This window comes from Egretta garzetta, unplaced genomic scaffold (assembly GCF_000687185.1).
Source record: "Egretta garzetta isolate BGI_Z169 unplaced genomic scaffold, ASM68718v1 scaffold81, whole genome shotgun sequence".
NCBI classification, from domain to species: domain Eukaryota; kingdom Metazoa; phylum Chordata; class Aves; order Pelecaniformes; family Ardeidae; genus Egretta; species Egretta garzetta.
The window spans coordinates 8,756,398-8,772,080 of NW_009258671.1; the positions used below are offsets into that span (position 1 = coordinate 8,756,398).

Here is a 15,683-nt window from a genome sequence, read left to right on the forward strand (position 1 = left end):
ATAGATTGAGAACCATAGGTAAAGTATCGTTAATGTATGGGTATGGGATGGAAAACAAGGAATGGGAATGATAAGGAGTGAAATACAGCCATCTTCCTTTATTCAGGCTGACCGAATGAGAACAAATACGAGCTGTGTGCTTACTGTGCCTAGAAGTAGGGGCTCCTTAACCAGTTAGCAGGAAAGATGGTTTTAAGTGAATGAGCTAGATTTCATTCTTTTGGGGGATGTCATGAATGGCAGTTTGTTTGTATGTTTTCATAATCCCCTTGAGGACAGCCATGTCTGGGTTAGATTGTTCAATTGTACTTGAAGCTTGCTTTAATAGAGGTAATCAGTTTCTAGAAAGGTCTCAGCTGGATTTGTTTCACACACCACGCTACAGACAGTTATCGGCCATCTCGACTGAAAGGCTTTTGGTGTAGGCATCATATGGATGATGACATGTGGGACGGCTAGTCACAGCATATTCGCTGAATTTATTATCAATCCCAAGAGTTCTACAAATCAAGTAAATGCAATTAAGTTTTTCAAAAACATAATCATAGTACAGTTTATTATGAATTTGATACTGCTTAATTTACTGTCAAACATATGGAAGTAAGTGATGTAGAAATAGTCCCTTTGCATCTGAGCTATAGAAGAAAACCCTGCCGTGGCATCTTCCTATATAATGTTAGCATATTTAAGAATGCATTCTTTTGAGATATACGAGAAGACAAATCCAATTCAGATAAAAACATTTTGTCTGTCATTAACTGGAGAAAAAAGTGACTGTATAAACCAAAGCATAGGGAATTCATTGTTTCAAAACGAGACAAGGAGCCTTCACCGCAAGAGTTGCCGCATTGGGTGTCCAATAAGGCTGACTAAGTCATATAAATGAAGAAAGGACAGATGTGGTATTGAGGTGTCTGGGGAAAGCAGCTTGAGCTCATGAATATATGGTAACTCTCAGTTACAGTATTCTCTATCATGTGCATTAAACACACTTACTTTAAATGTATTTACTGAAACAAAATTAACTATGCTGAGAAAGTTTGCGAATGCATATGTTAGTGGTGACTCTTAAAGTTGGCAGTTGCCTTAGATAACCAAAGTATATGCAGTTGCATAACCGCAGTTATTTGCACTATTCACAGTATTCGCACTATTCAAAGTATTTCCTGTAATTGAAATCTGGTGCATTTGTGATACTGTGGCCATGGTGCGTGCCATGAAGTAGTTCTTGTTGTAGAAGAGGATCTGGAATCTGAATTTTCAATTAAAAGACAAATACCTGAGTTCTGGACAACTTTTGTTTCTGAACAAATTTAAGCACTCTGGCGTTGCATGTCGGAGTTTGCAAATGGCCTGAAATAAATACTGTGATAGTATGATCAGCTTTTTTAATGGTATTGTGGCTTTGAAAAGTGTATGATGATGTGGCAATGCCTGCTGTTTCTCTGCAAGTGATTATTGTAGAAACATATGGCTATGGTATTGAGTCAAAAGACTGTAGATTCTTGAATTCTTTGCCAGATTTGAGATTTCTCTGCACGTGTGTGCAAGTATTTGGCAGAAGTATTCAGAAAAAGCCTGCTTTGCTTTAATCCAAGTTAGCCTTGAGCATGGACAATGTAAGTTAATACCTTGATAGTCTTAATTACATTGTAAAATCTTCAAAATGAGTACATCTGTGTTGTCCCTTTTAAGAAGGGGTCTTGCTTTAATTAACAGCAACAAATATGCAAATGAATAGCAGCTGATTAGCTTCAGGTGTTTTTAAGATGCTCAACTACTTGCATCTTTAGTTTTGATTTTTGTGTTATTTCATGTGAAGTGTTCTCAGTGAATGATGTAGCTGTCAAATGCCCATTTCACTGCTGGTAACTTGATCAAGTAGTGTAAGCAGCACCGCTTCTCGCTTATGTTTGGCTACAGGCCTGCTAGTGTCAATGTTATAGTGAGTTTTTGTTCTTGGTAATGCTCACAGCGGAATAGCTGAAGGTAGTGTTGGATTATAGTCCTTCACAAATATACCAATTTTCATTTAATAGGATGCTTACAAGTATTGTTGGAAGATGAAAGAATTGGAAAATTTTGAGGAAGGACCTGGTTTGCCTCATAGAACCATTGCTGGCAGTGAAACATTTCAGAAGAGAGAAGTCCCAGTCACAGAGAAAGAATGTCCCAAGTGTCTGGCACTTGCTAAGAAGTCATAAACCAAGCATGCTTCATACAAAAGTTGTTTGGTGATATCAAACTTGATAGAATTTTACAATACTATTTTTAGACAGGCTTAGCAGGACTTCACTTAAATTTGCAATAATGACCTTCCAGATTAAAATTGCGCTTTATTGCTGTGGTTTATTTGCAGACTGTAGGAGACAGCAATGTGTTTTACTGATGACTGCAAAAACTTTATAGTAGTTGTTCTAAGTTCTGGCCAATTTGGTCAGCTTCAGGAAGAACTGGTATAAATTTGGCTAGGGAAAAAAAGCAAGAGATTGACAAAAAGTCTTCCTAAGAAGCCTAAAGAAAAGCAAGATGACACAGCATGATCATTTCCGAATAGAAATATAATAATAAATATAATATAAAAATTATATTTTAGGTGTTGAACTGAGTGTTAAAAAAATTAATGATGAGTCGTGCTAAAACTGGTACTAACAGTTGTATCAGTTTTACTTAGCTATAGGCAAATGAGTAGAAATAAACTCTCTCATCTGAATGGCTAAACAGTTGTGAGATTGTACAAAAGAAATGAGCAAATTGCATTGTGTGGGGGAACTAACTTGGAAAAGTTTGGGTGAGTCTTGGAAGAAAACTGGGAGAAACAATAGAAGAAAGGAATGTAAGGGAACTTGCACCAGAACAAAAAGCATTGCTCTCGGGAAATTGTTGGCTGAATGGCAAGACTTGCTTGAAATTCAGGGGAAAGATGGGCATGTCCTGAATGGCTGTGCCTGGAAGAAAACTCAGGAAAAGAGTTTTGACATGAATGCCTGAAGAGAACAGAAAACTTTAAAAGAAATTACATACGGGTGGTGTTTTAATGTCACTCCTGTTTTCTCCAAAAAGATTATGATTGTTTAAAAGGGCACCCAATTATATTGCAAGAGGAAGAGTAATACAAAAAATTATCCTATTGGCAATAATTTCATCTCACTAATACAGTTTGTGTGAGTATGTGGCAACCCACCAGCTTCTTTACAGGTTTCCTTGTTGTCATTAAATGTGTATTATTTGGACTCTTGGTGCAACAATAGCTGACTGGAATTGTTATGCAGGAGATAGTATTTTATTGAAATAATTCCTGTAATCATGTCTGTGAACAGCCTGTTTTCTTAGCTGAGCATACGCTTGAAAGGCTCTAAACTTGGTAAAAACTAGCATGTAAAATCTAGCCCTGTCTTAGGGATGAATGACACGTCTGTGTACTTAATTTGACTTTTGTATAGTATGCCAAATCTGAAAGCCTTCGTTCAGTTAGGGATGTTGGGTAACTGGACTCAGGTAGTTTGTAGATGGGCAAGCATGCGGTACCCAGCTATAACCTATAGAACAAACAGAACGACTGTTCAGTGTTGGTGCTCCGTCACATACGTAAGCAAAGCCTGTGAGAGGTTACCAGTGTTTGACAGCCTTCTGTCTGGAGTCCACCCTTTCCCAAATGTGTTGAGCACATTTCTGTGCTACCGTGTTGAAAAAGCTTTTTGTCCTCTTTCAGATAATTGTTTAATGCAGCTGTATTAATGACATTGAGGGTTGAGTTTAGCAAGAACTGAGTAGCTGTTACGTGATTAATAGGGGTGGGTTCTTGGAGGTTAATAAAGCAGTGACCGTGCTTTTTCCACAGAAAAAGACATTTCTCTTCCCCTTGTGACAACCTGCTTGGTAAATTTAAAAAAAAAAAAGAAAAAGCATTTGAACTATTCCACATGTTTAAATGTCAGTCCTTCCATCTGAATTGCAAATATTTTAGTGAAAGAAAACCCTGAGCCTGCTCTTGAATTCATTCAATAAATAGCGCTCTTTCAGGTTGAGAGAATTACAGTGGGACTCCACTAACCCATGTGCTCCTCTGCATTGGAGTTGAACGGGGAAGCTGTAGGAGGGCCTCTGCCATGTTAAAGTCCTGTCCACAAAATACTCCCAGTTTGCCCTAACAACATGAAGGATATCAGAAATAAAACTACATTAAAGCTGTTAAATTACCCAAGTACATTTTATAGAGCAGCTTTGTTATGTATCCACTTATTTGCTGGTTTAATACACTGAATAACTCTTACTGGGTATATGAGTAATTAACTTGGATTTACTGTAGTCTATGTAGTGGCAATTATAAAACAGCTGCGAAGAACCAAGTGTGCTTATCAATTTTTATTTCCCCTGTTTCTGCTCAGAATTGGTTTGGAGTTGGGGAGGAGAATTAGCGAAGGACTGTGTGCAAGGCAGCGGCCATGAAAAGCTGGTATTTTCAAACGGAAGCTGTCAAATAGTCTGTGTTTATTTTGCTGAACTTAACAACAGTTTTTAAGAGCTGTTTTGGTGGAAATTTTAGACATACGGAATATGCAGTCACACTAGTGTTATGTTAGGACAGAAGAAATTAGAAATTGAAATAGACTTGAGAAAAAATATTGACTTGACTGTCTGGCCAGATTGTATTAATTGAATGATGAATTAAATTAATGGCATGCAGAAGTAAACCAGCCAACGGGAACTGATTGCCAGTGTTCATAAGACTTCTTAATTTTTAAAAATCAGCTCTGTTACTAGCATGCTAATTTTTAGTATCATTTTTAACAACTGTATCTGCTTATTCTGCTGATAATTCTATATGGCTTAGTGAATTTGATTAACAAGTTGTTTTCTTTTTCTTAAGAGTTACTTTGTTAGAGCTGATAATGGTGAATGTAAGTGAGAAGAACCCAGTTACCAGTGAAGAAATGAATGCGTTCGTGAGACATGCTGACTTCCTTGCGGGCTGTTTCCAAGAGAAATGTGAAGCTGTACTCAAGTTATCTTCTGCAGCAGATGCAGAAGATGAGGTATGACTGATAAAAAACTTTATAGTACTAGAATCTGAAGTGGTGAATCTTCATTGCCCCTGTTACCCAAGTGGCACTTGTGTACATTTCCAGTTCACTTTATATTGGGAAAGTAGTGACAGAGTTCACAGGAGAATCTATAAAACAGTAGCCCAATTTTGCTTTTAATTTGAGGATGACAAACAGTATGGTACTTTGAGATAGAAATAAATCTACCACATTGTTAAAGATCTCAAAATTTTAAAAATGTTCAAGTTGTCACAAGTTTGGATTTTTTATTATGTTCTTACTAGGGATCACATCTATAATTTATTTGGGTTGTGAATTATAATTTATTCAAATATGAAACAAAACTTAATTATTTTATTTATAGGTGGGAAGCAGCATCTTCCCCCCCCTGCTTAAACTTGGGGTTAACATTGGGGGGAAAATGCTTTTTTTTTTTTTTTTTTTTTCTCCTAGGAGTTCTAAAGAAAGGAAATATTTGGTTTTTTTCTTTAAACTTAAATAACTGATGATAGCTTGATACTTAATGCATCATTACGGTCCCAAATACTAGTTCTTTGAAAATGCATTTTGCTACTTGTAAGACAGATGTTCCTGGTCTGTTTCGGACCTGGAACATGAAGTTTTGATCATGGAGAGCTGCATTGTATATGTGATTGGCTCAGTGCAGGGGAGCTGTCTGAAATGTATAGTGATCCTTCCTGCAAGCGAGGGCTTTTGTTACGGACTCTTCCTCATTTCCCAATGATTTGGGGCTCTCCAGTGGACCTTGCATGGCTCTGACAAGGCAGTGCTCCTGGGGCTTGCTAGTATCCACAATATCAAGTTGAAGAGCTTGCTGGGCTCTTAGTGACAGACAGCTCCTGTCTCCTGAGCACCCAGACACTTGCCCCAACTCCAGTCCACTTGGAAGAAATCTGTTATTGCTTCAGACTTAATGAACTGGTTCTGTTGAGGATGGCCACAATGAAGTCCCTTTGCAAGCTAAATAGGAAGGCTTTTATGGGTCACAGATGGCTTGTGGGTTGCACTTTGGGAACCTCTGATGGAGAGCTGAGTCCTGCATGGCCTTATTTTGTTTCCTCCTTATGAAGTATCCAAGACTTGCTGGCTACTTGCCACACCATATAGGGCAGTAAAGAGGTTTAGGCCATCTAAGGGTAGAGGTCTTTTCAAATAATCTGGTATTCAGTTTTTCCTCTTACTTTCAACAAGCTGCTTGAAGATCTAACAATGCCTTTGGGAATACAGAAAGCAACTTGCACCATAACTTGCAGTGACCTTATTTGTACTGTGTTAGGTCATCGTATCGTGAGCAGGCAGTGCCAGGTCATATTGGTCTCAGTTCTTGATCCTTCTCATATAGCTAAATTTTTAATGTTTTCAGCTGTTTTGGGGGTGAGTTTTTTGGGGTTTGGGTTTTTTTGGTTTTGGGTTTGTTTGGTTTTTTTTTTTTTGAGACAACTAGCCAGCAAACTAAAAGCCTGAGAAATCTTAATATGTTCTACTCAAACATAGATTGTTAGTCACTGTTTCTCACTGATGGATCATGCTTAGTTTCAGAAGTGTAACTAACATATTTCTTAATATCATAAAAGGATATTTAAAATAAAGTCACATCTAGCTTCTATTTTGCCAAACGACCACAGTGGTATGTTGGAATTGTGTTACCCTATATATGTGTAGTCGGAAGAATTTTATTGTTAAAACAAAATTAACCTGGAATAGTTTCATTCTTGAGAACAGTTGTCATAAATAATTTAGTATCAAAGTGAAAAAATACTGATCTTCAAATGCTTTTAGATGATAATGTTTGTTTGTTTAAATGGGCACAAGAATTATAAATATGTGTTGAGAGGTGTTATGAAAAGATACTAAAAATCACTTAATGAGGAGGTGATCGTTGGATGCGTTTAAAAAAAAAAAACAACCCAGTCATACAGCAGTCTCTTCTTATCTGTCCAAGAAACACAGCTTCCCCCAAGCCCTGCAACTGCTTAGTCTAAGTTATGTTAGAAAACTTAATTGGTTACTTCTGGAAAAGCTATCAGCTTGGCAGTAAGAGGAAAATTTTTTTTTTATCCTGTATGGTTACTTTCCAAGTATTCTGTGGTTTCAGTTCTTGGAAAAAAACATTTGTTTGCGCCTAGCAGAAGGAGGTCTCTGTCCAACTTGAAGGTGCTGGGACAGCACTATTGAGAATGTTACTGTATAACTGGCCCTGCTTGACACTGACTTTTTATCCTTCTCTCATATAAACATGATGTATGATAAGTTGAGTATCACTGTTTGGTGGGAAATGTGGATCATTTAATAAGCACAAAATATAAGTCATAATTGCTGAATAAATGGAGAGCAATGACAAAAATAGTTTTTAAAAAGTGTCTATATATGTGTGTGTATATATTTATTAGTAACATAGGCTTGTCATGGGAAAAGAGAAATTCCAGCTTAAATTCATAAAACCTTTTCATTTCTTACTAGAAATGATCAAAAATTGCACCAATTTCTCTTCCATTATAGAAAAAAATATTTTTTGTGGACGAGTTGTACTTAGCTGAAAAAAATGCAATTGTGCATGTAGAGTCTGTCATTAAAAATGCTTTAGGCAACATCTGTGATATTAAACTAAACTCTGCCTGGACTTTTTTGTGGGCCCTGAAGCCAAGTGTCTTGGTCAGGCTATGACTGTACTCGTAAGCTGTCTTAGCCTCCAAAATTGGAAGGCCACATTTGAAAACTGTCTTTTGGGAACAGTCCTTGAACTGGCCTGACTCCCAAAATGTTGTCTGGGTGTCCCATCCACTGTTTAATTTATTATATGTAGGCACTGCCTTTTTTCCCCAGGGAACCTCAGGTCTTGTAGCTTCCATCTCAAACCAATGAAAAGCTAATCATATGCTTCTGCAGTGCTTAAACCAGTGTTTAAAATAGCTTTTCCATTATAAGCCTGACTTCAACATCAGTTTGCTTTCACTAGCTTTCAACCATACTTGCAAAATAAAACCCTTCCCTGGATTTTAAGTTCTTATTTCATCTCTTTATGAGCAACATCTTTTCTGAGTCTCTTCTGAAATATGTTTATTTAAAAACTCTTCAATTATTTCCTTATTTACTTTTCAGATTATATCCACATCAAGATGGCTGTCAAATTTCAAAATATTTTGGGATTTGAGCAACATCTTATTGCTGAACTTAAAAATAAAATATTCTGCTTCATTGCCTTTCTTTTTTACAGGTGGAGGGCAAAAAAGAAAAAAAAATATTGGAAAGTTGGGGCGGGGGAAGGGGGAACCAAATCAGAGATGCTTAAACAGTTTTTTCAAAGTACCAAGTTTCAAATATAGATAACTGGGGATTACTTTGTGCTTTTAAAATAATCTGTTCCTCTTCTCAAATATAGATGGAACAGTTGCTGAACTGAACCAGGTAGTGGGATAAGAGAAAGGGAGATATGGTAGTATAAAACCCTGGGAAGAATTATGTAGAGGACAGTGAAGGAAAAAAAAAAAAAGAGGGGGGTGAAACAGGATAAGGCTAAGAAAGGAAAAGCCACACTTCATAGTATCTGCTGCTATAGAGCTTGTATTGTGTATGTGGGTAATGGGGTACGCATAGGCAGCAAGGACCGACGTACCTTTCTGGTATGATTTATAGTTGCCTAAAGCATGTAACCTTTTCTTGTGCAAAGGTAAGTGTTAAGTGTAGGAGCTGAAGAGGCTTTCAGTTAAGCTACTTGTCTTGTAACAATGCAAAATGGCTTAAAAATTGTAAATACCTGCTTACTGTCTGTGAAATACAGTTGAGATATTCTTAGTTTATAATAGGACAATGATAACTGTATTCAGAGGCTGGTTTTGTGCTGTTGAAAACAGTTTATGGAATGACTTAGGGCAAGACCTGCACCTCTCTACACCTGTGTGAGGAAAAAAATACGAAAACACAGCTTTAGGACCAGGACCCTATACCAATTTGTTGTCCTCCAGGAGCGTAGGAAGGAGAAAAGAATGGATATAATCGTAGTGCTTAATTACTGAATGCTATTGTTGATGAGTTCTATTATGTTATATTGATTATATGGATTCAAAAGTATTTTACTGTTGGTAAGTAAATGTCTCTTTGTCCCGGTCCAGACAAGGCAGGAATAGTTACTGTGACCCGTGTCTGAGGCTTTTCAAGGCTACTTGCAGTTTACGTACCACACCTTGGGTGGAATCATCTTGCAGTCACAGTCTGGTTCTTGAGCAATATGTGGTGTTCCAAATTATGCCATACTCTCTTAAGGTAGTGTCTGTAAGTGCTGGATTGTCATTATAAGCACGAATCAACATAGTCTGTGAGAAAAAATAGTTCTCTGGCTGAATAAATAATATGCAAATAAAATTGTGTGTCTCATACCTAACCAAAATGCTGCATCTATGATCCCAATCCTATTTACCCAAGAATAATGTAAATTCTCGCAGCCAAAGTTCATTTGACCACAGAACTTTACAGAATTCCTGCGGATAACAAATTGGTGTCTTGCAGGCGGTGTTTGTGTCTTTAAAGTGGGACGCTCCTACTGAATAAACTCAAAGAAAACATTTATACAGAAATAATTTTCTCAGCTAGTAATTTTCTGCATTTCTGCTCTTGGAAGCTACTGTGTTTTTGTTAAAATTTTATCCCTTATGGCTCTGTCTTGGTTTCCCCATGATTTTTCAGGGCACATATAAAAAAATTATTGCAGTGTAATACATTATTGTTATTGTAGAAAGATGTCCTCATTTTATGCAAATTTATTCTTGGCCGTTTAGAAAGCCTGCAAAGAACCCGAGGTGCTGAGAGTTCCTCTCCTCTGGTTAGATTGTCGGTTTTATGTTCTTATGGTATCCTTCATATGCCATTTTCAGAAATGTAATTTTCATTTACAGGAAGCACTGGTTACAATTCGTCTTCTTGACGTTCTTTGTGAAATGACATCAAACAATGGCCAGCTAGAACATCTACAGGCTTTGCCTGGTTTGCTTGAAACAGCCATAGGTGAGTGAAAAAGCCGCAAGGTTTATTAACTGTTGGCTTCCTCCAAATCATGTTTTCATTCACACAGCAACATGTTTTTCACAACTGGTGGTAATTATGATTCTGACCTTTTAATAAAATAAATAAATAGGAGATTGAGTTAATCTACATTTTCAAATATTTGATTTGTTTCTGGAATTTTTCTGCTTCTCTACTTGCTCTGTTGGCTCCTATTTCCCAACAGAGCCTTGATTCAACTGTCAGCAATGCACTATTTATACAGTAAGAGTTGTGCAAAGGACAGCTGCTTCCTATGTTCTTCCACTGGCTGAATGTGTGTGGAAGAAGTAGAAAAAGGACTTTTCCATGCCCGTTTCCTTCTGTTTCCCAAATTCCTGAAAACTGAAATTAAGTACAGTTTGCATGTTCTTAACCACATTTAGTGACTTTTAAAGGTCAGTTTGAAAGAAGGTTTCTTCTGCTGAGAAACAACAAGCAAAGGGCTGTACACAAAGAAAATTAAGCCAGTATGGTCCAGAGAAGACCCTATATGCTCGAGAAGGAAGGAAGAGGAAGTGTACTTCTAGTGGCCTGTGTCTTCCTAAATCTTAGCACTTTCTGAGACTGATGTATGCCACCATTTTCTGAGAAGATTGTAACGTTATGGATTTTAAAGAGAAATACGTAGTATTTGGGCTAAAAAAACCAAAAAAGGCTGAAACAGCTGTTAACTATTGACTATTTTGAGATGTTTGGAGAGTCCTTGCTGTAAAAAGGAAAAAAAAACACAAACCAAAAAAAACCCAACCAAACCTCTGTTTTTGATGACAGGTTCATAGTTTTATTGCTTACAGTAAGATGACTAACAACAAAATCTATTTTTTGTGTGTTTTGAGGAAACTCAAAGTTACGCATTGTATCATCTGAAAGCTTGTATAAGTCTTTCAACTTAATTGATCTTCAGCTCCTTGAAATTCTCATTTTAGCAGTCTATAGACCACTCTTCCTTTCTTAAGCTGTGTGCAGACTGACTTCTCTCCTCAGCTGTCTCCAGGCTAATGAAACATGGGTGCAGGTTAGAGCATTGCTACCACATGCGTCCTACATACTTCCCACATGCCCTCAGCCAACAGGAATTTATCAACTTGCATAGTTTCTCTTTAAGACTACCTTTTGGCTACAAGACTCCTTTAATCCTGGATTAGCAAAAAGGGTGAAAAACTGTATCGATGTGTTGTATCACCTTCAGTATTTAGTTCTGAAGACCAGAAGAATAAGGATAGATAGTGCAAAAATTTTTCATCTAATAGATCTTTCGATGAAATAGTTCTTCTCTTCCGTTTATATAATAAGAAATTTCCTATTGGAATTTACTAAAAGATTGATTGAAAGGTCTCAAAAATATCTGAATGATCTTTTAAAGTATTAACTAAGGATTGTGTTTTGCTATTTTCAGTAGTTGTTGGATTAAGTTAGACAGTAATACTGCAGTATTAATATCTTTAGCACTGTTAACAGCTTGCTCGCACTGTGTTTGCGAAATATCACCAGGGAGGTAAATGGGTTTTTTGTTTGAGGTGCAGTTTGGAAAAGTTGCTTTTTGGGATAATGAGAGAATGGCAGATTTGTAGTGTCCTTTAGGTGAGAGCATGGGTGACAACCTGGGAGCACTTGCTATGTTGTGTTGACATGCAGTGTTTGAGAGGAGCACTGTTCTCTCTGGGTTGGCATCATGCATGGAGGGTGGCTGCTTCCACCTTTTCCTGTACCTCTCTTTCCAGGTAGGTGTGATTGCGTTTTTGTCTGCACTGTAATAAAATTTCAAGAGTTTTGTTGACGTTTTTGTGGGTCTTCTGTTTTGTTTTATTTTTTGGTTTTAACCCTTTTGTTCAGGGGTCCCTCTTAAGGGCAGGCAGAAAGTTTGGCAAGGCTGTGGAAATCTCTTATGTGTTGGTGTGTGGGAAAATACTAAGACTGTAAGGCAAGGAAGTACACAAAATGAATGTCATGAGAAGGATGTGACACTGCCGATTTTTATGAATTTAAAAAAGCAAACAAATTTCCATGAAATAAGATTGTGTTAAGAACTTTTTTATGATTTTATTCTTTAGGGACAATTGGGAAATTGGTTTGTCCTGGTTCAAAATATGAACAAATATAAGTGATAGCTCTCATACAGGATGCCTCTAGGCCCTATTATAGTTTCATATTTAAAAAAAACCTGCCAAAAATGAAGTTAACACTTATCAGCACAGAGATGTTTTTCTTCTCCTGTATCAGCCATCTGGGAGTGAAACTATAACATGAGGACCTATGAAGTTTCTTCTAATTTAAATTCAGGAAATCTGGTGCCCATTCCACTATGGATGTTGTCACACTGGAGCAGAAGGAGCATATGGCTTAATTACTGCCCTGTGCTATAACCTGGTTTTGCTATGTCTTTATTGTTCCAGTGTAAGTTGCATGAAGCATCTTGGGGACAATGGCATACCAGGCCATTTATTAGTATTCGAGGTCGCTTAGAAGATAAATACTTCTTAATTTTTAAATATAGGCACAACCCCAGATCCCTCTCTGCCAAGCAGCTTTCCAGCCACTCTTCCCCAAGCCTGTAGTGTTGCATGGGGTTGTTGTGACTCAAATGTAGGACCCGGCACTTGGCCTTGTTGAACCTCATACAGTTGGCCTCAGCCCATCAATCCAGCCTATCCAGGTTCCTCTGTAGAGCCTTCCTCCTCTCACCGCTTCCACCCAGCATCGTGTCATCTGCAAACTTACTGAGGGTATACTCAAACTGGCCCCAACACTGAGCCCTGGGGAACACCACTTGTGACCAGCCTCCAACTGGATTTAACTTCATTCACCACATCTCTTTGGGCCCAGCCATCCAGCCAGATTTTTACCCAGCAAAGAGTATACCTGTCCAGGCCACAGGCAGCCAGTTTCTCTAGGACAGTGCAGTGGGAAATGGTGTCAAAGGCTTTATTGAAGTCCAGGTAGAGAACATCCATAGCCTTTCCCTCATCTACTAAGGGGGTCACCTTGACATAGAACTAGATCCGGTTGGTCAAGCAGGATCTGCCTTTCATAAATCCATGTTGACTGGGCCTGATCTTCTGGTTGTCCTGTACACGCTATGCGATGGCACTCAAGATGATCTGCTCCATAACATTCCCCGGCACCGAGGTCAGACTGACAGGCCTATAGTTCCCTGGATCCTCCCTCTGGCCCTTCCTGTGAATGGGCGTCACATTTGCCAACCTCCATTCAAGCGGAACTTCCCCAGTCATCCAGGACTGCTGATAGATGTTGGAAAGGGGCTTGGTGAGCACCTCTGCCAGTTCCCTCAGGACCCCATTCAGCCCCATGGACTTGTTTGTGTCTAACTGGCTGAGTAGGTCACTAACCATTTCCTCTTGGATCATGGGAGCTTTATTCTGCAGGGTACCTGGAGAGCAGCTGACCTTACTGTTAAAGACTGAGGCAAAGAAGGCATTAAGTACCTTACCCTTATCCTCATCCTTTGTCACTACATTTCCCCCTGCATCCAGTAAAGGATGGAGATTCTCTTTGGCTCTCCTCTTCTTGTTAATATATTTATAGAAACATTTTTTATTATCTTTCATAGAATTGGCTAATATAAGTTCTAGTTGGGCTTTAGCCTTGCTAATTTTCTGTCTGCATGACCTCACAACACCCTTGTAGTCCTCCTGAGATGCCTGCCTCTTCTTCCAAAGCTCACAGACGTTCCTCTTTTTTCTGAGATCCAGCCAAAGCTCTCTGTTCAGCCAGGCTGGTTTCCTTCCCTGCTGTCTCATCTTTTGGCTCATGGGGACTGCCTGCTTTTGACATATTGCTGAATATCTGAAATTATGTTGATTAGCTTTGAGCCTAACAATTAGTAGTAAAGCTCTGTGCAGAGTGATACTCATTAAAATATTCTTGTTTTCTGTAGATACCCTAAGATTAACTCATCTCGCTGGGAAACAGACTGTAAATATTTTCACTGCCACACATGCTATGACAGGGCAGGAAGAAATTTCACATCCAGCTGTGGGTTTTAAATCTCATCTCATCCGTTTGATTGGAAATTTGTGTTACAAAAATAAGGAAAACCAAGACAAGGTAAGTTTATAAATTTTTCTGGCAGAACTCTGACATATGAACAGATGTGTATGCCTGACCATGTATTGTTGATCTACAAATAGAGATTAGAATTGGTGATGTAAACGAGGTAGTTTGGTTTTTTTTTTAGCATACCTGTTACAGTAACTCAAAGACACTAACCTTTTAATAATGATGTGATGTGTGCCTGTCCACCTCTTACTTCAGTCCTAAAGAATGCAAGCCAATACCTAATTCCTTTGTTGTTTTCACATTTGCACATCCTTTGAAAAGAAAATGTCTAAGACTAAACCTTAGCTTCACTTTGAAGGGAAATGGATGGGAATTGTTGCATGAACTTAATTTTAAATCCTTGAATTAGTCTCTAATGCTTTTTCCCTCCGCCTCTTTAAATTTTTTCATGCCACTTGAAAAATGTAGGTCTACTTCCATCAAATAACTTTGAACTCTTTATCTTTGAATTCCTGTATGGAAAATTAATTTTGTTTCCACAATGAGGAAAAAGAGGAAATGGTAGCATGTTTTTAAATATGAAACCTTTTTTTCTTAGAGTGTTAAAAGATGTGGCTTTCCTCCAGGGCTTGTTAGACTAACCTAATTTCAGAAAGAAAAGCAGTCATGAAATAATATTGTCTCACGGTTCATCTGAGCACTTCCAAAAATCAAGTAGGTTACTTTTCTCATTTGGCCTAAGCAACCACGTAGTGTATTACTCAGTTTAGTGTAAGCTTTCTGTTTCTCCAATTTTTCCTTGTGAGTTTCTTGTAGAGAAACCCTCTGTTTTCCATATCTTCCTTTTCTCTTAGAAGTGTCTTTCCTTATGGCAGCCTTGTCCTGGAAGGAAATGGTCTTGAGTAGCCTTTGTTATTGATATTTGTATTGAACAGGGAAATTTGGGATTGTTTCCCTTTCGTTACTTCATTAATTTGATTCAAAGTTTTCACCTGCTCTAAAGAAGGCAATTTATAGGCTGGAAAATTAAAAAACATAGAAGAAAGGCTGCATTGAAGAAGGAGTAAAAGAGATAATGGAGTATTTTTACTTTTCTGTCATGTCAAATAAGGCCCATGTCAGCAAGTACCAAAAATACAGTAATTAATACTGCTTACTCTGTAGGAAGTTACATATGATGACGTACTCTGAGTGTAATTCTGTGTTGCCAAGGAGCTCTGAAGGCATTTGAGTATTGCAAAATGAATCTGTTAGAAGCTTCTGCTTCCTAAATACTTTTTTGTTGTTGATTACTTAATTTTGCAACGATAATAGATTCTTTTGTACGGATGCCATCAAATCTGGTCTCAACTGCTGCAGTATCTACAGAGTTAGATTTTTATAATGGCAGCAGGGCATTTTCATAGTGTATGAGGGGAGCGCTCCCACTTCCCTTGAGCTTTTTTTTTCTGCAAGGTGGAGAAATGGAAACTCTAAGGAATGCTACCCTCTTTGTCTGACATGCTAATAATATGGGCATATAGATGGGAAATATGGTAATGATCCTCCCTTTCCCTGTTCATA

At 38.0% G+C, this 15,683-nt stretch overlaps 1 protein-coding gene across 1 annotated transcript in view; it reads left to right on the forward strand.

The window, feature by feature from the left end:
- ATXN10 (ataxin 10) overlaps positions 1 to 15,683 on the forward strand; it is a 103,267-nt gene that overhangs the window by 40,152 nt on the left and 47,432 nt on the right. Inside the window, exons 6-8 of the mRNA XM_035888542.1 lie at positions 4,871 to 5,036; positions 9,956 to 10,064; positions 13,999 to 14,168. Coding sequence (XP_035744435.1) covers positions 4,871 to 5,036; positions 9,956 to 10,064; positions 13,999 to 14,168 — 445 coding nt within the window. The remainder of the gene's footprint in view (positions 1 to 4,870; positions 5,037 to 9,955; positions 10,065 to 13,998; positions 14,169 to 15,683) is intronic.